Genomic DNA, 24363 nt, shown 5'->3' with positions numbered 1-24363 from the left:
TGTATTTGAACAGGAGTTTGAGCCTCATTCTGTATGTCCACTCGAAGAATTGCTGTGGCGTACACTGGTGAAAGCCCCCCAAGGGTAAAGAGTATAGCAAGGTTAGTTGTTAGTTGTTCAGGGAAGAAGGAGTCGGGAATCGACGAACGTTTCACACAACTTTAATCATAAAATAAACAAACACAAAGCGAATGTAAAGCAGCAGCCCCTCACGGACGACTGCCACACACACATAAACATAACATAACGTAAAAGTCCAGGCCTGGTCCTCTCTCGTCTTGCACTGTCGTCACTCCTCCTTTTATTCATTGGATCTCCTTCCGTGAGACTCGAGGCCGGTGCGAAGCGCAGTTGACGCTCATTAGCAATCGCTCCGCCGGCCTCACTAGTTCCCATCTTGGCCTTGTCCTGCTTGCCACAAAGAGTAGTAGGCCCGTTGTGGTTTCCTCGATAGGAAGGGCACTAATACCCATGCCCACTTATCCTCTTCCCAAACCTTCTGTTCAGCTACTACCTCAAATGTGTGGCGATGCGCCTCTACATCTGCCTGGGGTGTGTTTTCCATTCAATGGCAAAACTCGCTGCTTAACTATAGTACGATGCATCACGATGCATGCTAGTCACGACTGTTTTCCGAAACCGTATTGTCGCAAATTGGTCGTTCAACCACGTTGGTTTATTACGTCATGCAGGTGGTGGAGTATAACTTCTTTTAATGAATCTGTTTGAGATCGAATTAACGCTAGATGTTTTGCTATAAATTACGGACATTGCATTTGAGGACTATTTCAAAATTTTCTCCGTTATTTTGCTTTATTTCCAGATTCAATCATAGGCTCGTTCTTACGCACTAGAGCACGTACGCACATGCGCACTCTTCAAAAAGGACGCTTTAAATCTCTTGATGTAAATGACATTTGTATGTGAAGAGTTCAGATGCAAAAGCCTCTAAATGCCATCTGAAATTTTCTTATAGAATGATCATTTTTATCAAGCTCGTATATTTAAATTCAATAATTTCACTTAAATGGCAATGAAGATTACCAATTACCTATTAGTGCGCGTGCACATGAAGGGGGGTGTGGGGAGTGGAGGAGAGAGAAGCATGAAGAGGGAAGTTAACTAGAGGAGAGATGTCCTAGACAACGACAACGACTAACGTTAGAATTATATTCTCTTGAATATTGAGATGGCCGACACACGACCAAAGAGACGATGTTCCGATAAACAAATAGCAAAGAATAGGGAAAAGGAGAAGGAACGCGCGAAGTCCCGGGGAGGGGACGGGATGAGGAGGAGGGACAACTAGCCTCCGTTTTGTTTGACAATACTTCGAACGTCAACAAGAAGTGACGTCACCCAACATCTCTTAGAGCACCTTTAAGTCACCACCTTTCGCCCCGCTAGCGACTGCCCTGACTCACTACACCCAGTATACAATAAACTTAGTATATACACAGTCCACTCACATAAAGTGATAATATATACTGTTTACTATAAAGCTAATCTCAACTGCTTGATTGTTTATATCATCACAAAATGCAAACTATATTATCGGCCAGCTCTAGGGCCAGATTTACTAACAGCTTACGCCAGCGCAAACCCTCTTTTGCCGTTAAAAACGACTGTCAGAATTTACTAAAGACACGCAGTGAAAAAATATAACTGAAAAGGTTTAGACAGGGTTATTTTTGAGGTTGACCTTATTGCATAAGCATTTGTAGGAGTTTCCCTGTCAGACACTAAATTTATGGGAGTAGAGTATTTAAATGAATCATGCAAGGTGATTTACTAAGGTTTGCGCTATTTCATTTACTGGTATTTGCGCCATTATTTTATGCCCAAAAAAGTAGGTCTTAAACTAATTTGCGCTGCTCTTGGTAGATTGCGTTGGTCATTCTGGAAATGTGCGCATCGTCAATAGATCACGCTCTGAACTTTCCACTCCCATCTGCGTTTTTTTTTATTACATTTTTTTTTTATTGCACTCTCACGCTAATTTGCCCTGTTAGTAATTCTGGCCCCTAATCTGCTAAATGTGACTATAAGTCATGAAAATATTATAAAATTAACTTTATGATTTTCTAAACATTACACGCTACAGAAAGTTTAAGATGTAAAAAGGCATAATAGGACCCCTTTAAATGTGTTGTTAAGCTAAACTCGGTCACTGCAGCAATGGCGAGCACACATTTGACTGTGTCAACACAACTAACCGCCTCACCTCAGCACACACATGCACAACAATGCATCTATTTTGCTCTTTCACCATTGAACTTATCAGAAAAGCTCTTATTAAAAAAATTGCTAGACTTGTTGCTTTTGATCTAGGAGGAGCTTTCATTTACAAGAAAAACTACACGCCTCCGACAGAAACGCTGATCAGGCATGTGACTGTTTTGGATCAAGTTATAACAAGTTTAATTCTCTCAAGCTATTCTGGAGCAAGTCAGCGGAGTAGTTTATCCTCTACTGTATAGGTTCATTGCAATCGTTAATGTCTCCTGGCATTTCAATACATTCATCATCCCAACTGAGGAGGCAAGTTGTTGTTTTGGTCTAAGATTACCTGGGTTCATTTCTGCAATTATGTCTTCCCCTGGTAAAACAGGGGCTATTTCAAGAAGACTTTCACGAACAAAAAGCAAGAAAAAACATTTTGTGCATCAAAAAGTGGAAATATTCTGGGCCAGCGACCCCGTCCTGACTGTGTTTATGTGGGGCATCAATCACACGGTATGTTACTACTGAACTTTTTTCTGAATCTTAAAAAAAATCTATTTAGTTTCCTGTAACGCCTAAATATTATATGTTGCCCTATTGCTAAAGTATGATGTATATTGTTTATTTGTGTTGTTATGTGCTTGGGAGAATGGCTGTCATTAATGCATATAAAAAACAACATAAAACAATAAAAAAAATGTCAGTCTTCCTTTAACTTTTTACCTTCCTGCATTTAATCTTTACAGATAAATGACCTGTTTCAAGTGCCTATGCCAGTAATGCTACTTCCAGATGACTTCAAAGCCAACATAAAAATGAAAGTCAACAACCATTTATTCAACAAGTATGGTCTATCGAACACACTCTGCAACAAATACTTTCTGAACAATAAAACTCAACAGAAAGATTTTTTGACTGACAGATGAAAGCCAATGTCAATTTTAGTACATTTGAATATTTGGATACAGTTTGAGAAGACATGATAAGGTTGCATATATACCGTATATAAATGTAAATAATATACATATACGAATAAAGTGCTAATTTTCACCTCCTATCTGTTCCTTTAGTTTTGATGGAGACAATTCTATTTAACTTAAATTCCACTTCTTTTAAAAGAGATACAAGTGATACAAATATTGATATCTAGAAAATACTTGTTCTCATTGTCACAGTTTTAGACTATTTTGTGCACAATGAACTGCACAAAGCTTTTTTAAAACTCATAATCCGCTGTGGTATGGAGACAGGGTTGTTTTTTGGTGTTGGTGGGGGTTGCTGGCAAACAGTCCAGACTTGTGACCTCACTGAAATGCAACCTTAGACACAGTTCTTATGATTACATGCAGTGGCGGCTGGTGCTAAAAAAATTGTGTTTATTCGTACACAAATGCATGCAAGTATTTGCAATTATTTTTGATCTTGACAGTAATGTGAGTGTGCGGATTCTGCATTAAATATAACTTTAATTAGAATATGAAATGTAATAAGAGTAATGAAATAATAGTAATTATTATTATAATTACAAAGCAAAATGATCATTATCGATAATTGTGCCTTAATGTCCTGAAGCCCCAGTAAGCAAAAAAAATAAAAAAAATATCTACTAATAGTTTAGGTAGTGAAGAGGAAAAACCTTAAACGTAAGTCTGGAGGAGCTCTCCGACTCTAGCATTACAATTAATGCACATGATAAATATGATCCAGTTTTGTGTAATAAATCAATTAAGTTTTTGGTATGTTAGTAAAGCAACGCTTGAACTGTAAGGATAATGGTTAAATATATTCATTAGTATTTCCTTGTTTTAGCTTTAGTTATTTAAGGAAAGAGAGTTTAACACTGTTAAAATCCACAATGTTTATTTATTTATGTTTAAATATTTAGGGAAAACCTCCCTGGACATTTTAAGTTTAAGGAGTACTGCCCACTCGTGTTCCGGAATCTGAGAGAGAGATTTGGAGTTGAACATCAAGATTATCAGGTATGAAACTTCTGTATAGTTTAAGACTGGAAGCATAAAAGGCTGAAAGCTCCCTGTCTCATTTATTGTAGCATAGTTGCATCAGTCACAATCATGGTTAAACGTCACAGCTGTTCCAGACAATATTTTGCGGTGATCCTCTCTTTTTCATTATTTGCATAGATCAGGTCAGGCCTATTGGACGGAAGAGCACATGTGCTCAACGTCATTTGAATGGTGGCCATCATTTGCTTTTATGTTTGCATGAGGCTCTTGCCAATGTAGTATTCGGCATATGTGTGCTTTAACCCTTCAAAATAGTTTTTTATGTCATGATGCACTTCGATCACCTAGTGGCCCACATGGATCCTACAATTTGCCCATAAGTCATATTTTATAAATAGCTTCTATTTCAATCCTTAAGTCTTAAAGGTGCTCAAAGCGATGTTGGGTGACGTCACTTCTTGTTGACATTCAAAGTACTGTCAAACAAAACGGAGGCTAGCTCGACCCTCCCTCCTCCTCATCCCATCCCCTCCCCCTCCCTTCCGTGCTTCCTGAAACAGTCATGAACCATTTAGAAAAACCAAACTGGATTTACAGACCTGTCCAGCAAAAACAGAGCCACCTGAATGTTTGATTGGAAGCCCTTCTGCCGGCGGAGTTCTAGCCACCTTTTGAGCGCTTTTCCGATGTAAATTCGAGACTTTTTGCGATTTGTTCATCGGAACGTCGTCTCTTTGGTCGTGTGTCGGCCATATCAAAATTCAAGAGAATATAATTATAACGCTAGTCTTTGTCGTTGTCTAGGACATCTCTCCTCTAGCTAACTTCCCTCTTCATGCTTCTCTCTCCTCCATTCCCCACACCCCCCTTCATGTGCACACGCACTAACGCGTACAGCCAAATAAGCTAACCCCCTTGCTAACATGAACAGGAGAAAAGGTCAAGTTCAAAATAAATGGCACCCATCTCCCTACTTACCCCACAAATAAAGAAATAAAATGATTAACTAGCAAACTTCAAGTAAACCAAGAGAAAAAAAATGAATTAAACCATACAATGAATAATCATTGAAGTTAACCCTCACTTCTGCCTTTTAAGTCTCAATCATAGAGTGTGATCAAAAGAGACTGAGGAGAGAAAACTCTACTTCATTAAGTAGAACACAAATGAGGTAAAGACACAACACCACCAACTACTTGCTTCAACACAACATCAAGTCTGGGGTTGAAGATGAGACCTTAAAGCTGCTGCACACAGTCAAGCCACCGCCAACACAGCTCTTCTTCTTCTTCGGGTTTTGACGGCAGCTTGCATCCTTGATGTTGCATTACTGCCATCTTCTGGTTCTAGTAATTTCCCATTTACTTTAGTCATCATATTCTTGTCATTAGTCCCGTTTTAGTCAGAAAGCAAATCAAATATTTCATTCCTCTTTCACTCCTACAGCAGTCCATTATACTCTTTACTACATGTCCTATTAGTTCTATTTTTTCCATGTCTTTTATCATATCTATCCTCTGTAATTCATATTTTGAACAATTAATAAGCACATGTTTTACAGTCTCAGGTATTTGGCACTGATCACAAAACCCAGTTGGATGTTTCCCCATTATATGAAGAGTGCTATTCATTTATTATGCCCTATTCTTAATCTGGATACAATAGTCTCTTATCTCCTTTTCCTCTCTTATTTTCCACAGTGTCAACTCTTTTTTTAATTGAGTATAAATGTCTTCCTTTTAATTCTTGGTCCCACCTTTGTTGCCATTCTTAAGTTATTTTTCCCCACACTATACTCTTTCCTTCTGATCTTGAAAGGCTGATGACTGCTTCTATACTCTTTTTGCAGTGCTTCCTTAGCTATTTCGTCTACCTTTTCATTTCCTATAATACCCATATGTGCTGGGACGCACATTAATATGACGTCATCACCTTTATTCTTTATTTTTGAATAGATAGACATAATATCATTAAAAAAAAAAACTCCTGATGATACTTAACCATACTGGTCTTGAGACTCTGCAGTACAGAGACAGAGTCGCTGCAAAATAAAGTTTTGTTTAACTTAATGCATTCTATCCATTCTAATGCCATCAAAATGGGAAACATCTCAACAACATACACTTAAATGATCTGATGTTCTCCTGCTCATCTCACACTTCTGGCTGGGAACTACAATTGCAGCACCTGGAACTCCTGTAATCGGGTCTTTAGATCCATCTGTAAAAACTTGCTTAAAATTAATGTATTTCTGGTTCACATGTCTATCAAATTCATTCACCACATCTTCTTCTTTGATCCCTAGCTGGCGCTTGGTCTGGATTGGCTCCTAAGTCCGTACGCTGCTGTGGGTGCCAATGGTTGTCGAATCTCATTTACGAGGCGTTTCCATGCGGGACGATCCAAGGCGGTCGTTCTGGCGTCGTGGATATTTAGTCTACGATTCCTGATGTCCTCCTCAACCTGTTGAGCCACGTTTTCTTTGGTGCTGTTCGCTGGATTCTCCACTGGGAGGGTCGGTCATGCCAAAGGAGTTGGTGTGGTAGTCGGCTCCCACTCATTCTGCAGACATGACCAAACCATCGCAGTCGTCGTTTTTGGATTTGTTCCTCGATCAGAGGTTGTTGTTGGCATCTGCGCCGGATGTCCTCATTTCGAAAGCAATCTCGAAGTGATACTCGCAAGATCTGGCGCAGGCATCGCATTTGGAAAACTTCGAGTTTGTTGAGGTCCGCCTTCAGCACCGTCCACGTTTCGGATCCGTAGAGTAGAATCGGCAGGATCAGCGTCCGGAACAGGTGAACCTTGGTCGGGATAGAAACATTGGTTCGCTTCCACAGACACCACTTTAGCGAGGCGAATGCTGCGGTTGCTTGGCCAATTCGACTGTAGGTCTCCGCCGTAGACGCAACTCTCCTCCCTTCAACCAGTGAGCCCAGGTATTTGAACTTCTGAACTTGCTCAATCTGGATGCCGTCGAGGTTGACGTCGGCCGGCGATCCATCTGTTGTCAGTACCTTCGTTTTGTCAACATAAATTTTTAAACCATATGATTGGGCAACGCTGGCGATCTCGTAGAGAATGTCCGTGGCTTCGGCATCATCCTCGGCCAGCACGCCACTGTCGTCGGCGAACATAAGATCCGTTACTGATGAGCCATTTTCGTCGAACTGGACTCCTCGCCTACCCTCGAAGACTTTCCTCATGATTGCGTCGACAACGATGTTGAAGAGCAATGGTGAGGCGACGTCTCCCTGGCGTACTCCAGTGCGGATGGTAAGTTCAGCAGATAGTTCGTTTCGGATGCGTATTTGGCTTGACGATCCATTGTAGTTTTCCTGCAGGAGCTTGATGACTTTCGATGGGATGTGCTCGGTCTCCAGCGTCGTCCAAAGTGCTTGCCAATCGACGCAGTCGAAGGCGGATCTAAAGTCGATAAAGACGATGACCGTCCGCTTTCCACATCGAATTCGCTCCTCCATCACCTGGCGGAGACTGAATATTTGGTCACAGCACCCCCGTTGTGGTCTGAAGCCGGATTGCTCCTCTCTACTCGTTTGCTCACGGTGTTTCTGCAGGCGTGCTTGGATAACTTTCATGAAGACCTTGCCGACGATTGAGAGTAGACTAATGCCACGGTAGTTTTGGCATTCCCGATTGTCGCCTTTCTTAAAGATCGGGATGATGATGGCCTTTTTCCATGTCGTTGGTATTTTCTTCGTACGCCAGATGTTTTGCAGGAGAAGATGTACTCGCTGGAGAAGAACGTCTCCACCAGCCTTGATCGCTTCTGTGGTAATCGCGTCCACACCAGGCGCTTTGCCATTTTTCAAAGTCCGGATGGCCGCCTTTACCTCTACGAGCGTCGGTTCGGCATCGGACATCGCGGCCTCTGGTGGCTCGATTTGTGGCGGCTCCGCCGGAGTTCCTTGTGGTGGGTCGTGATTGTACAACGTTTCGAAGAACTCCCTCCAACGTTGTAGACGCTCCGTCGATGATCGTACGAAGGTGCCCTCGGCTTTCCGGATGTTGTCGTTCGTTAATTTAGCCTTTCTGCTCAGTCGTCGAAGGGTTCGATAAAGCGTGTGGTACTCGTGCTTTGAGGCCGCAACCTCCAAGTCAGCTGCTATTTGGTTCCAGTAAGCCTCTCGTTCTTCTTTCATTTGGCATCGGATGTCCTTATTAAGCTGGCGGTATCGCTCGAAGTCGACCAGCTTCACTCGCTTCCGTTCGTCTACCATACTGAGACACTCATCCGATATCCACGGCTGTGTTCGACGACGAGCGGGAGGGCACAATTCCTTTGCGCATTTCATGATGGCGTTTGAAAGCTGTTGTTCTTCGACGTTGACGTCTTCGGATGGAGCCAGTGCTGCGAAATGGTTGGATAGTGCTATTTGGAATTCAGTCTTGCGAACGGGATCCAACAAGCATTTCCAATCTAGCTTGGCTGATGAACGCGATTTGCTTTTGGTTCTATGTAGTCGAAGCTTGATCACAGCGCGCACGAGGTAATGATCCGATCCACAGTCTGGGCCGCGCATCGAACGGACGTCCTTGAGTGATGATCGGAAACGAGAGTTGATCAGGATGTAATCCAACATCGCGGAGTCATTGCCAGCTGGATTACGCCACGTAAGTTGGTGTTTCTTTGGATGTTGAAAGTGGCTATTCCCAATGATGTAGCTGTTGGCACTGGCGAAGGACAAGAGGCGCAGACCATATTCACCACATCAACTTGATTGTTTACCATTTTGGTCTGTAATACCTCCAAATCCACTATTCGAGTGTCAAACTTCCACATATAGAGATACTGGGCCATACCACAGTTTTACAAAACTCCTTTCCATATACTCCCAAGTCACGTGCTGTATCATCTCCTGTCGAACCAAAACTAAATGTTTTCCCCTTTCCCTTTTCCCAATTGTCTTGTAAAACTCTTTTGGTTGTGTGACTATCTATTTGTCCCCTCAAACTAATCCAGTAATTTACAAGCAGCTGCTTCCGTCTTAGGCTCAAAGGCATTACCCCTGACTCTACCTGCAATGAGCATCACCAGTGTGGTGATGTTCTCATGGCTCCGAGACACAATCTCAATGCCTGTGCCTGAAGATTGTCCAACCTCGCTAATACTGATTTTGCTGTTGATCCAAATGCCTGACTCCCATAATCCAACCTAGATCTTATATACACTCACCTAAAGGATTATTAGGAACACCTGTTCAATTTCTCATTGCAATTATCTAATCAATCAATCACATGGCAGTTGCTTCAATGCATTTAGGGGTGTGGTCCTGGTCAAGACAATCTCCTGAACTCCAAACTGAATGTCAGAATGGGAAAGAAAGGTGATTTAAGCAATTTTGAGCGTGGCATGGTTGTTGGTGCCAGACGGGCCGGTCTGAGTATTTCACAATCTGCTCAGTTACTGGGATTTTCACACACAACCATTTCTAGGGTTTACAAAGAATGGTGTGAAAAGGGAAAAACATCCAGTATGCGGCAGTCCTGTGGGCGAAAATGCCTTGTTGATGCTAGAGGTCAGAGGAGAATGGGCCGACTGATTCAAGCTGATAGAAGAGCAACTTTGACTGAAATAACCACTCGTTACAACCGAGGTATGCAGCAAAGCATTTGTGAAGCCACAACGGATGGGCGGATGGGCTACAACAGCAGAAGACCACACCGGGTACCACTCATCTCCACTACAAATAGGAAAAAGAGGCTACAATTTGCATGAGCTCACCAAAATTGGACAGTTGAAGACTGGAAAAATGTTGCCTGGTCTGATGAGTCTCGATTTCTGTTGAGACATTCAGATGGTAGAGTCAGACTTTGGCGTAAACAGAATGAGAAAATGGATCCATCATGGCTTGTTACCACTGTGCAGGCTGGTGGTGGTGGTGTAATGGTGTGGGGGATGTTTTCTTGGCACACTTTAGGCCCCTTAGTGCCAATTGGGCATCGTTTAAATGCCACGGCCTACCTGAGCATTGTTTCTGACCATGTCCATCCCTTTATGACCACCATGTACCCATCCTCTGATAGCTACTTCCAGCAGGATAATGCACCATGTCACAAAGCTCGAATCATTTCAAATTGGTTTCTTGAACATGACAATGAGTTCACTGTACTAAAATGGCCCCCACAGTCACCAGATCTCAACCCAATAGAGCATCTTTGGGATGTGGTGGAACGGGAGCTTCTTGCCCTGGATGTGCATCCCACAAATCTCCATCAACTGCAAGATGCTATCCTATCAATATGGGCCAACATTTCTAAAGAATGCTTTCAGCACCTTGTTGAATCAATGCCACGTAGAATTAAGGCAGTTCTGAAGGCGAAAGGGGGTCAAACACAGTATTAGTATGGTGTTCCTAATAATCCTTTAGGTGAGTGTATATATATACTGTATATATATATATTTCCCCACATTTCAACCTGATGTATTCCTTCCTGTATTTTCTTAACTACATATTCCACATTTTTCCCACGTTTCCAAAGCGCCCCATCATCTGAAAACAATGATCTATTCATGTCATTAGGTACATTCTTAAATGTATAATTTATCATAATGGAAAAGTTATGTTCCATTTTCTACCTTATGCTTATTTGAAATATCTGTTCCTATTTTAACTTGAATCCTTTTAGAAAATCTAAAATCCATTTAAAAACTTTACCTCTTACTCCCATTTTGTGTAGTTTAATCATTAATCCCTCTCTCCATAACATATCATATGTCTTCTCAACGTCAAAAAATGCTGCTACCACATATTCTTTATTTATTCGAGCTTTTCTTACATCATCCTCTAAACACAACACTGCATCCATTGTGCCCCTTCCTCTCCTAAACACACTTTGAAATTCCATAATCAAATCCTTTTTTTCCAAAAAAATACATTCATCTCTCATTTACCATTATTTCCATTAATTTGCAAATATGCGATGTTAATGCTATAGGTCTATAGTTTGTCATTTATTGTTTTTCTTTCTTTTATGTCAAGCCAATTTCTTTCTGGATCCCCTTATCACCTCCTCCCATTCACGTTCCCCTTCCTGATCTCTAAATTCTATGTTGATGTTTTCATCTCCTGATTCTCTTTCCATCATCCTGAAAAGTTTTATATTATTTAGTCGATGGGAAGTAGAGGAGGAGCACTGCTACTGGACCTATACAGGCCGTCAGCTGGTACTCCCACACTCCTCTCCACTACCGACCTACCGTTACCAAGTCCAAAAAAGTCCTCAGTCCAGTGTCCAATGATTAATCCAATAAATCAGTTCAAAATAATCCTCTGTTACTGTCCTAACACACGCGTCACACTACGGAAAGCGAGCAGCTGCCAAACGACGTTTCCGGAAGTCCCACCCAACACTGCTCTGATGATGGTTGCAGTTTAAATACTCTCCTTCCCCTCCCAGCATCCAATCACAGCAGGGCATTGATTACTGACATCAGATGGAAACCATTTCTCCTACGAAGAGATACAGGGAGAGAGAGAGAAACAGAGCACAGCTTGGGCACACACAAACAAAACCTTACGGCTCTGGATGTAACATCAGTGAATTGAAAGCAGACAGCAATCATTTTTATTTATTTTGAACCAAACCAGCAAGAAAGTTGCAAACTGAACACAAGCTTCTTTCAGGGCCTCTCATTTTTTGATTTAAGACAAAAAGCATTCTTAAATGGTGAAATTCTGAAGAGCACAGTGACTGTGATAGCGAAGCACCACATGAGCAAGACCAATTAGGAAATGTTGAGGCCAACTGGGAAATGTTCAAGACAAATCTCCACTATGTAAGTAAAGGTAATGAAGGAGATGGAAAAAAACGATTTAAAGGGTTAGTTCACCCCAAAATAAAAAATTCTGTCAGTAAATACTCACCCTCATGACTTTCGTTCATCTTCGGAACATAAATTAAAATATTTTTGATTAAATCTGAGAGCTGTCTCACTCCTCCATAGGCTTCTCTGTTATTGAAACTTGCCGGCCCAGAAAGTTAGTAAAGACAATGTTTAAAATAGTCCAAGTGACTACAGTGGCTCAACCTTAAGTTTATCAAGCGAAGAGAATACTTTTTGTGTGCAAAAAAACTAACAAAAATAATGACTTTTTACAACTATTCATTTTCTTCTGTGTGGGCCTCTGACGCGAGTTCACGTAGTGTAACAGTGCAGCGCAACGTCAGAACGTAGGCTCACTATTGGCCAGCATCACACGCATCACACACATGACCAGCGGCGGCCAATAGTGAGCCTACGTTCTGACGTTGCGCTGTCACACTCACTATGGAGAGCCCCACAGATTCCCTACCCAGTGAGCAAAAGTAGCGTTCATCATCTCCCTTCTCCCCGGGTGTGCTTTGAAATGGGCCACCACCTCAAAGCATGTTATTCCCTGATCATTTCGCCATCCATAGAACTGTTAACCATAACTTGTCCTTTAACAACAGATAAATACACTTTCTGAGCCTCTGGTTTGTGAGGAAAGGGACACACCTAGACAGACTACGTTCTGAGTCTCTATCCAGAAGACAAATATTCACTTCAAGGTACCTTGATCAGCATGTTCCAGATGGTTAGGACCCTCTCCGTGCTCCAGGATATCAACATCCCATTTGTGTTCAAGGCTTGAAAGGGATTCTGGCTCCTTTCCGACTGCATTGTTACCCAGCACAACCCAGGACCCCAGGACTACCATGTGTCATGTACCATGTGTGCCATCCTCAGGAAAAGAGGACAGGAGGCTATCTAGCTCCTCAAGGATATTGCCTAGTTTACCTGGTGAATGATAAATGACAATAAAATGAAATTTGGCAGTGTTAATAACAGTAATGGCATGCACTGTTTAGTCAAAGCCAAAAGGTTTTCAATAGCTGGCAAAGGCTGGGATGAAGTCTTTTCACAGATATGAATTTCATTAAGAACATAACTGTGAAAGTTGCAGCATCATTTTTACTGCGAGCAGCGCATATTTTTTCAGCGTCCATGTTATCAAATGAGAGTCTCTATATGGAAAGAGTCATGCTTCACCACAGAGGACTGTGCCCTTAGCAGAGTGCAAATCAAGAAAACCGGGCATTTATCTTAGTCTTTTAACAGGGTTGCTTGACTGTGGGGGTGGACTTCACATCCATCTATTTTCCAAACTGCTTGTCCTAGGGTTGAGGTGATGCTGGATCCTGTCCCAAAGTCTCAGGCCTGGCCAGTCCATCTCTTATCCAAGCTCTCTTGGACTTAACATACCTGGTGGTTTTGAGCAAGGATGATAATCAAATGAACGATTGTGTGTAGATTAGTCTTAAATGAATAGTTTCTAAGACAATCATTTTTAGAAAGTAAATCTGAAGTATATGTCATGTTTTGTGTTCTAAAAACTGCATGAATTCATGCTTATCTTTATAATAGCCCTTTTACTGGATTCTGCTTCCAATATGGACTTTGAAATGCCATATAAAACACACACACACACCCCTTGTTAACTCCCACTTACCCCACCTGTTTCCCTTTATCAGTTCTCATCTGCCCCGTTTCCCCCTCCCAGACCATTACCATTACATGATTTTGTATTGAATGACTTTGATATGTTATAGTAACTCTTTAAAGTTTTAAAGTGATTTAAAGTGGAATTTTTCCAACATTTCCAAATTTCCATGTGTCCTTTTAGGTTTCTCTAACGCGTAGTCCTCCAGTTAAGGAATGCAAGAGTCAGGAAGCGGGATTGTTGCTGACATCATATGACTGCACATTAATTGTCAAGCAAATCTCCAGTGAGGAGGTGGAAGACATGCACAACATCCTTTCAGAATACCACCAGGTATAGAGCACTGTTTCATAAGTCAAGTTGTTTAATAACACGTACATTTAACCTTTGTAAAATGTAGTCTCCTGATTACACTTACAGGATTAGTTCATTCAAACAAGAACATTCTGCCATTATCTTCCATTTATACAATACTATGATACATTGAAAATATCTAGTGAAAGAACTATTGGTTCACAAATTGGATATTGTTGCTTCTATCATGAGCTATCATGAACATCACAGAAAGCTAGCACAGATGTCAAGTTAAATTTTAGTCTGTTCCTCACACAAAGCTATCGTATCGCTTCAGAAGACGTGCAGAAGTGCATAAGTCATGTGAACATCTTTAATGGTGCTTGTTTCTCCGACGCACAAGGGGAAGTCATCTGGTGCACACTCATGTGCCACACTCAAGTAAAAAATTGTTTTTAAAGATGTTTGTGCTGGTTTCATTGAGATGTAGCTTGATTGTTCAACTGACAAGCAACACTCACCTGGACCTTGAAAGACTAGTTCTTTTTACTCCCTTTTCTATCGAACTAAAACATCTACTTTTTCCCCTCAGCACATTGTAACGTGCCATGGCAGCACACTACTTCCCCAATTCCTCGGCATGTACCGTGTCACTGTGGACAATGAAGACACGTATACTTTAGTCATGAGGAACATGTTCAGCCACCGACTAACTGTCCACAGAAAATATGACCTCAAGGTAGATCAATTTCATTCTTTAATCATTGTTTACTATTTAATGTATTTGTTATAGAGCCATAATGGTGGAACTAGTATGTTACGAGTTTAGTATGTTATTCAAAACAATAAGTGCAAAATAAGTAAAAAAAAAATGGAAAGATCACAATAAAAAAATGTTATATAAAAGTTATTGTTTTCCCTCAACTTGCATTTTTAAGGCAATTTATTAAATAAGATAAGAGCTACTGTATCATATTTATGTAACAGCTATTTTTTATGGATCATCAATTATTGTCAAGTCTCTAAATTATCAGGAATATTTCATATTATAGGGCTCGTTGGTCTCTCGAGAAGCAAGTGATAAAGAAAAGGTAAGAGACGCAACCATGTTGAGTTTGTCCAAAACATTTACATTTATGAATCTTAAACATTTTGTTTTATAGCCTCTTCAAATTAAAGATTTGTATTGGTTATTTTTAGAATTGCTTTAGAACAGGTTCCTAAATCCTAAACATTTTCACTATATCTTTTCTTGTTTTCATTCTGTTACAAAGGCATTCTTGTATGCTGTTCTTGAAAGATGTTTCAGTTTCTCAAAACTGAAAATTTGTTCTTGAAAATAATTGCTTAAAAGTCATTTGAAAACACAGGTAAAAGAGCTGCCTACCTTCAAGGATGTAGATTTCAGAAACAACATGCAGCGAGTCTACATCAGTGAAGAGGAGAAAGAAAAGCTATTGGATAAACTGAACAGGGATGTAGAGGTGAGACGATTTAATGACAAAATTGACAGAATATTACATTAGGATCAAATGTAATTTGATTGATTGATTGATTGATTGATTGATTGATTGATTGATTTTACCCACTGCGAAACCGAGAAGTTTTCTTGGACCCAAACAACCTGGTTTTACTGAAACTAAGGCCCTGTTTACACCTGGTATTAAGATGCGTTTTGGTCGATCGGATCACAAGTGGGCGGCACTAAATACAGGTGTAAACGGGGTGTAAAACATTTTGAGCTTGTCTACTTTCGACCACTTTCAGAGTGGAAAACGCATTCGAGCGGATTGCTTTCATAGTGTAAACTCTCATGTGGTCGAATGTGTTCGAACAGCCGCAAAAGACCATCTTCTCTTCACTGACCTAATGCACAGTGGTGGAAAGAGTACTAAAAAATTTACTTGAGTAGAAGTATCTCTCAGTAGAGGGTATGTGCGTGGCGTCACCATCGGCCGGAGTGACTGCGGTCACACACACACACACTGAGTGGCAGAAACATTGAGCGGCAGCATTGGTTTTCAGCGTTAATGCTGTGAAAAACACACAACACATCTAAAACGGGAAAGAGCTTTGCGATTGACTGTACAACTATATTTGACAAGAAATCTGAGGTATATTTTTACTGACTGCCAAAAGCTAAAGAACAGAGAAGCAAACGGATCGCTGCAATATAGAAACAACTTGATCCAGCCAGAGAAAGGTGGATTTGCAGTTATCATTTTATGTCTAATATGCTGAATTCAGGGGTAAAATCATACCCTATATATTGTATTGACAACTCATCAATTAAATATTAACCATCGTATATTCTGCATAATTGGATGTTTTTAAGTAAACACAGACAAAAAACTATAAGTTTATGTATAAGTTACGATATGTTGATATATATAAAATTGACATAAGTGATCACATGGATTTAGACCTATATTGTATTTATATAAAGCGTTCACAGGCAAATTTGCTTTACGTTTTTCCCCGGCGTTAAAATCAGGCTCAAATAAATGTCAGGAAACACGATTCCTGGCTGTATGTCAATATCCATGATCACTGGATCTTTGGTAAGTTTTAAAGGAACACTCCACCGTTTTTTCATATTAAACTATGTTATTCCCTTAACTAAGACGAGTTGATACTGTAACGTAAACGACTCGGGGTAAATGTGAATTAGCTCAAGAATATAGGGAATTTTGGAAATATTAATAATTATAACTCATGGTCATAATTCATAAGTCGCATGTACATTTATTTGATCAATTATCGAGATTACCTTGTTCTGTAACTGGTCTGATCACCATTCAATTCGTCCAGCGAATAAATGTAAGATCATCACAGTTAAGAAGGGGTATTTACAAACTCCAAGAAAGTTTTGTCTTCTGGCCACGAACATCAAACTTTCTGAGTTTATGAATTAAGAACTACTAAATGTAGTTTACAATATCGAGCTTTGTAGCTTAGATCTTTTAGTTTCATTGACTTTATAAGGTGGGTTTTCAAACACAGAGACAATTAAAAATATAAATGGGTTTATTAATAAAATGGCACACACTAGAGGTTATATAAACAACAGATATAAACGTACATTTACATTTACATTTACATTTATTCATTTAGCTGACGCTTCTATCCAAAGCGACTTACAATTGCTATATATGTCAGAGGTCGCACGCCTCTGGAGCAACTAGGGGTTAAGTGTCTTGCTCAGGGACACATTGGTGTCTCACAGTGGATTCGAACCCGGGTCTCTCACACCAAAGGCATGTGTCTTATCCATTGCGCCACTACCACCCCACGTGGTTTTACGTACGTAAAAATGCAGACAATAAACAAACAAACATTTAACCAAACAGAACAGAAAACATCGCGTGGTCAGAAGAAAGGAAATGAAATGAAATGAAATGAAAGAAAGAAAGACAGACAGAGAGAAGAGATAGAGGGTAACTTAATTCACAGACCTAAGAACTGGACACCTGAAATCAGCGTTTAGAGAGAGTTACGTTACTTGCAAGATTCTGTGCTCTTTCGGGTGGTGCTGAAAAGGGGGCGCGCGCGTGCGTGTCCGGCTGGTTTGCGTCTAGCTTCGTCTTTTGGGTCGTTTCGCAAGACGATGTAAAGGCTCACTTGAATTTAACGTTACCGAGAAAGTTCAGATTCATCTCCCGGGCAGGGAGAGGTTGCAAATCTTGGTTGCAAAGGACGCAGCTACGACTCGAACATGTGTTCGTTCGATAGAGAAGGCCAGGGCCTCCTTCAGATGTTCCTTGGAGCTGCGCCGGGGAGAAGAGGAGGAAGGGTGAGAGCGTTGAGTTGAGAGCGTTGAGAGAGAGAGCGTTTAAACTGAAGGTTCGGACTTTTAACAGTGTCCCGTGCACGCCTCCTTTTGAATGGAGGACGAATCGGATCTTCTGATCTGAAGCGGGAAGAGGTTTCTTTGTCCGGTTAGACACGCCCACTCGAATGAGTCATGATTGACTTTAACTTGAGAGGATTTTCTCCAGACATATGAACTTTATAAAACAATGCGCATCACTGCATTCTGCCATCGGAATTCAACTCCGTTAGCTGGAGAGGATTACAGAGATATCAAAAATAGAATATAGACGTTGTAGCAATGCAAAGATACATTAGTATGCATTAGTATAGGCATTTGCAGTTCTATTAATGTTACAAATAGGACATATGCTTTCCTATGGTTTACACACACCTTTTAACACATAAATATATATATTTAGTACATTTAAGAGTGACTTTATGGGTAAAAGTCCTTTTCTGTAGGGGGTTTCTGTTTCAAAGTCCAGAGTGAATAGCACTTGGGAGCACTTTCGACTCGGCGCAGTAAAAAGTCACGTTGGCTCTGATGACAGAAGTGAGAGGGAGAGGATTTTTCAGGAGTGATGTTATTACTGCGCCGAGTCGAAGTGCTCCCAAGTGCTATTCCGCCATACATTATAGTTATCCTTTTTACCCGCTTAGAAAAGCACCACGTTTTATTTTGTGTCACCATACTTGGTCGTGTAACTACTCGTGTAACTGTATTTAAATATGGAAAACGTGGAGGTGTTTTGGCGCTTCTAACTTCATCTCTGTTTGGATCCTAATGAATGAACTGGGCTAAGCTAAGTGCTATCAAAGTGTCGCCGCGCGCCAGAGCGATTGAATGCACGCACTGAGACGAGAGAGGTATGTATCAACTCGTCTTAGTTAAGGGAATAACATTTTTAATATGAAAAAACGGTGGAGTATCCCTTTAAGGAACACTATATCGAATCCAACCTTTAGTTTAAACTGAAAATAGTTCTACGTCTAATCGTTTTACTCGCGTTTTTGCAGTTTTCCGCAAAAGTCTGGTTTGAAGTCCGTCTCCGGTCGCGTTCATATGAAAATTGCGTGAGCTTATTTAGTCAATTAGATCGAAAGATCTGAAAAAGCACAAACATTTTCCACCCATAGACTCTCCCCTCGAAGAAATCAGGACAGAAGTGGTTGAAAGTGGACAAAAGAGACGGTTTAAAACACCAGGTGTAAACGGGAATGTGTCTCCCTCGTATGTTTGTGATCCGATCGACCAAAACGCATCTTAATACCAGGTGTAAACAGGGCCTAATACTCTGTTTTTGTATGTGTTTGTGTGCAGTTTCTTGTGCGTTTGAGGATCATGGACTACAGCCTGCTGCTGGGCATTCATGATGTCGGGAGGGCAGAGCAAGAAGAAGAGGTAGAAATGAAAGACTCTTTAAGTGAAGAGGAGGAGGATTCAGAGAATGACCAGTGCCTTACAGCCGTGGGGTCTTTCGGCTCGTCCCCTGAGGGCATTGCAGGGTACATGAGCTCTTATAAACCTCTTGGTCCAGGAGAGTTTGACCCTTATGTTGATGTGTATGCCATCCAGAGCGCAGTTGGTGAGTCACAATTCAGTCTCATGTCAAACTCTACATGAAAACCTTGAAATACATAATGGACAATTAATGCAAATGGAATAAAACTCAAATAAATAGTTAGCGTACCAGTACCCAACTTTTCTATAATCTTGAACGCATTGAGTAATCTTTTCATGAAGGTAATGGCTTTTGCATTTCTTTTAAAATAATTGTCCATTACTCATTTTATTACCCCTCTTACCTAATATTCTTTCAGATCAGGGCTGCGTTTACCGAAACCTTCTTAACGCTACGTCGTTCTTAAGTTACACCTTACGCTGTACGTTATCGCTAATACGTGTTTCCCGAAACGTTCTTAGTTAGTATACCTTCTGTAAGTCATATGTGCGGAAGGTTGGTCTGGACCACTCTTAGCTTTACCTTATCACTGTTGCGGGTCTATACGAATATAATTCTGAAGTTTTAATACACCCAGACAGTGTTCAATTAGGCTAATTCAAGTGTTTTCATGCAATGAATAAAATTGTCATTACACTGATTGTTGTTAGAATTTTTATTATATTATTATATATATTATATTATTAATTTAATAAAAGAGCGCTTTTAAAGGCCAGTGAAAGCATAGGCTACTGTCAGTTAAGTCCTATTCGGACACTAATTGTTTCTCATGGGCTCGTCCGGAATTTTAAACATTTACAGGGGTAAGTCTGTGATTTTATTGCCGTCCGAATCCATAATATCAGTGTTTTTTCTCACCAACCCGCGTAAAAATCCCTGGCCAAATTAGTACCTACAGTTTTTTTACAAACAGGTCGTGTGGTAATTTAATTGCCGTCTGAATCCACATCTCTGAGTTTACAAGAAGAGATTCAAAATTCACTGTTTAAATCCTTTTTGATCACCGCCGAGCACCGTACGTAAGATGTACGCTTTTAATACTGAAACGCTGGAAAGTATAAGAACAATATTTCATCGCAGCTCCACCTCAGCGAACAAAAATGGTAAAGAGAAGAAAGCACGTAAAAATTTGAAATGGTTATTATGGCAGCAATATATGATACAATTTTGAAATATGTAGGCTATGCTATTAGTCTGGATTATTTTTTATAATATCCCATGAGTCCTAATAAATGCAATTTCAACTATTTCTGAAATGCTTCTTTTATAAAGAACACCGCTTTCTCACATAAACAGCCCCTTCACGAGAGAATAATTGATTCTCGAGCCATCGATATCAACCAATTCAGCAGCATCGCCACAGACAGTGCCGGGTAACGTCGCACATAAGAAGGAATATCTTAAGCAGCTTCCTAAGGTATGGTTCGGGGAACACACCTAGAAATGGTATACCTTTAGTTAAGTTATACCTTAAGAGTCTTCGTAGCGCCAAGAGACAACGTTATCGGGAAACGCAGCCTAGGTCTTTAAATCCTCACATTTCATTTATGAGTCTTGTGTTTGTCTGTCCTTGATCTAGGTGCCCCACACAGAGAAGTGTACTTCATGGGTCTTATAGACATTTTGACCCAGTATGATACCAAGAAGAAAGCAGCCCATGCAGCGAAAACAGTCAAGCATGGAGTAAGTGAAACTTAATGAATCGACAACTGAGATTTGCTTTTTACGCATTAATTGTAAAACGACTAAACTGAGCTGTAGCCTAAATTTTTTTAATATATTTTTTTATTTAAAGGCTGGGGCTGAGATCTCTACAGTTCACCCTGAACAATATGCCAAGCGGTTTCGAGAATTCATCGCAAACATATTTGCCTATTGAGAGCATTTTAAATCTAGTGGACAAAAAGAACATTGATTGAGTGGTTTGTACGATTACCACATTATTAAATTATTTCAAAATCATTATTTAATTATTAAAATGTTTAGCTTTTACTGTATAAATGATGGAAAATGTTATGAAATTGTGTTTTAGTGCTCTGATTTACAAGAGAATGGCTTTATTGCTTTTAAATGGATCCTTTAGTTTCTGGGTAAAATAAATGTGTAAATTAAAAATCATGTAAATTATAGTTATACATTTTTTTTTTTACAATAAAAACATCTGATATGGTACATGAATTGGATGTGCAGACATAACTGTGAATCATAATCATAAACATGTATATAATGTAATCAAAGTGTGAAATTGCTTTTTTTAAGCACTGTGTTAAAATAACAGTGTATTGAAAAAAAGTTAAAAGAGCTCCGTCACACACACAAAGATCTACTGCAAGAAGACGACGGTTCTGACGCCTGTACCAAACTGTAATGTAGCTCCTATAATGAGAAAAAAAAACAGGTATGCTTAAGCATGCTGTCTTTTTTTAGTGTTGTCTCTTATGACATCATTGTCACGGGTGGTTGTAGTAAAGCGCATACGACGAATGAGATGATAAACAAAAGTAGTTTTTAATAAATCCACAACAGAAACACTCAGGAGATAGCAGGAGAAAACTTAAACACAACCACATTAACACAGACGATACCAGACAAAGAACTGAACAAAACACAGGGCTTAAAGGCACACTACGCAAGATTTGTACCTTAATATAACAGCTTCGAACTCGTAGTAGGGTGAATCATCCCGATAGCAAAGCAGTGGGGGGGAACGCCGCTGGCAAAACCAGCAATGCAAGTTTGAGAGGTGGCGCCCCGACAAATCTCGTGAGAATCACAACTTGCTTTACGGCACGACGTCACATACATCATCAACAACATATGAAGCAGCCTCTCTGGAAGACACTAGCACGCATTTCAGACGTGAATCATGGCAGAGTCGACAAAGAAAGCGCGGTCGGAAGAGTCAAGGAAAAGAAAACGACGGCTCTGCGTGAGTGGTATTTACGACAGTAACGTTAAATACAAGTACTCCACAGCGACTCTAGGGGTCGCTGATTGAGAAAAACAGAAACTGCATAGTGTGCCCTTTAATGGCTCGTTTCCACTGAGCGGTACGGTACGGTCAGTACAGTACGGTACGGTTCGGGTCGGTAAACCACAAATCGGCTAGCGTTTCCACCGCCAACAGTACACTTACTTGATAGGCGTGGTGTAGCCTATGCCGGAAAGAAGCGATCAACGTCATTTTCGTGCGAAGAAGAAAGCGACATAAACAACAATGGATGACATACAGCATATCTTGTTCTTGCCTCTCGGCATGTGGCTGTTTGTCACAAGAAGACAAGCACCGACATTAGGCGTTTCTCAACACCAAGTACGCAAAGTTCGGACTTGCCAAGTCCGACTCAGGAGAATGACTCATGAGTCTGGTAATTCTGCAAATGGAACAGCGCATTCTTGAAAGCGTCACTCAACTCGCTCTGCTACTCCGGTTATCTCTGTATGTACATTTTAGGCAACAATAAAACGAAATATGTTATAAAACACCACACTGCCTCTTTTCGTTTTCATTTAAAGAAATCTTAAACATTATAGCCACACAAATGTGGTTCAGGCAACGAGTATTTGATTATATTCACTGCATGTAATGTTAGCCTATTTAAAACAAAACGAAATATAAAACACAACCCTGCCTTTTTTCGTGTAAATTAAAAAAATGTTTAACTTATTAATATGGTTCAGGCAATATGTGCATTTGTACTCTCGTCACTATAATAAAATTAAAATGACAAAACTCAACCCTAGCTGTCTCTTTTTGTTAAATTTCAGTTTTATCAATAATGGCCATTATAAAAGTATAAGTAAAAAGTACAAGAAGCAATACAATAAGAAATAAAGCAAACAATTCAGTCAAACATACAAAGTCAGCGCTCTAGTCTAACGTTACAACAGTAAAGTTAAATAGCCTAAATATAAAGTAATGAAATTTCACTTAGCCCTCAGCCAAAACGATTGGTCAGGGAACAAATGATAGATTCACGAGACCAAAGATCTCCCGTTAGATATACACAAGGAGAAATTATACCTCATTTTTAACCACTACAGAGACGTCAGAGTCAGCGGCAAACGTCAGAAGGACTAGCCAAGGAAAGCCTGTTCCAGGCGGGGTACATGAGCGCTGAGCGCCCTGTGAATGCCTGGATCTCACAACCTGGATCAAATTTTCATCAATCTTTATAAATAAACCATAGATTTAAGCTATAAACAACTACATTCTCGCCTGAAAAACTCTTAAAACCACATTTCGTGACACAATAACAGAAGTAGGCTATTATATTTCAACTGTATATAAAAAAATGGCGCTTCTTGTGTTGTCATTCCCCTTGTAGCACACGCAAGTAACGATACTCTGTCAACCAATCAGCGTTCTGCATTGAGTCTAGCTCCACCCTTTAGTACTGTACCACTGTGCTAGGTACCCCAATGGAAGGGTACCGAAAAAGTGGTACGGTAGGGTTCGCCATTTAGGTACCATTCACAACTTTTGACAGTGGAAACGGAAATAATTGCGTACCGTACCGTACCGGTCAGTGGAAACGAGCCATAAAGGTGCTGTAAGTAAGTATTTGACTGTATTAAGCATAAAAATACCATAATGTGTTTGCAGATATTTAGGAAACATCCTGAGTTCACATACTCGTTTCTCTGAAAAACACTTCTACAGCCAGTTATTTTACTTTGAAAAGTACTTTCCAAGTTGGAATGTCTGTTTTTGTTTTGGTCTGTGCGATATCGCACGTTGCCAATTTACCCAATAGTATTTCGCCACCACAGGTTTCTAGTTGGCGGAAAAAACAGCGTATTGCAGCCAACGAACAAACTGGGTCAGAGATCGCAGACCCGACCTAAAAAGCCTCGGTATCTAGCCTATCCATCTAAATATCAACTCATAAATCAATAAATCAACTCATCAACTTACGAGTAAGTAAGTTTCATTGTCAATTGCGCTCATTCCTGTTGCGTGTCCTCAATCTGGCAACTTGCGTGAGCGCCGAGTCTGAGGAGGGGGCGGGGGAAACAACGATCTCTGATATTTAGAATTTGGACTGCAGTACCTATTTCAACCACTAGCTGTCAATCTCACATACTGCACCTTTAAATACATGGGGATTGTAA

The 24363-nt window shown here is 40.3% G+C and overlaps 1 protein-coding gene across 1 annotated transcript in view; it reads left to right on the top strand.

Moving 5' to 3' along the window:
• Positions 1–2290: 2290 nt before the first annotated feature.
• Positions 2291–24363, top strand: part of pip4k2cb (phosphatidylinositol-5-phosphate 4-kinase, type II, gamma b) — a 62198-nt gene continuing 40125 nt past the window's right edge. Inside the window, exons 1-10 of the mRNA XM_082156506.1 lie at positions 2291–2736; positions 2970–3067; positions 4109–4205; positions 13862–14011; positions 14565–14711; positions 15025–15063; positions 15343–15456; positions 19107–19371; positions 20828–20931; positions 21044–23796. Of these exons, the coding sequence (XP_082012632.1) occupies positions 2590–2736; positions 2970–3067; positions 4109–4205; positions 13862–14011; positions 14565–14711; positions 15025–15063; positions 15343–15456; positions 19107–19371; positions 20828–20931; positions 21044–21127 (1245 nt within the window). The 5' untranslated portion in view covers positions 2291–2589 and the 3' untranslated portion in view covers positions 21128–23796. The remainder of the gene's footprint in view (positions 2737–2969; positions 3068–4108; positions 4206–13861; positions 14012–14564; positions 14712–15024; positions 15064–15342; positions 15457–19106; positions 19372–20827; positions 20932–21043; positions 23797–24363) is intronic.

This window comes from Leuciscus leuciscus (genome assembly GCF_965113295.1).
Source record: "Leuciscus leuciscus genome assembly, chromosome: 23".
Lineage (NCBI taxonomy): Eukaryota > Metazoa > Chordata > Actinopteri > Cypriniformes > Leuciscidae > Leuciscus > Leuciscus leuciscus.
The sequence above is the reverse complement of the archived record's forward strand: the minus strand, read 5'-3'. Positions and strand labels throughout refer to the sequence as shown.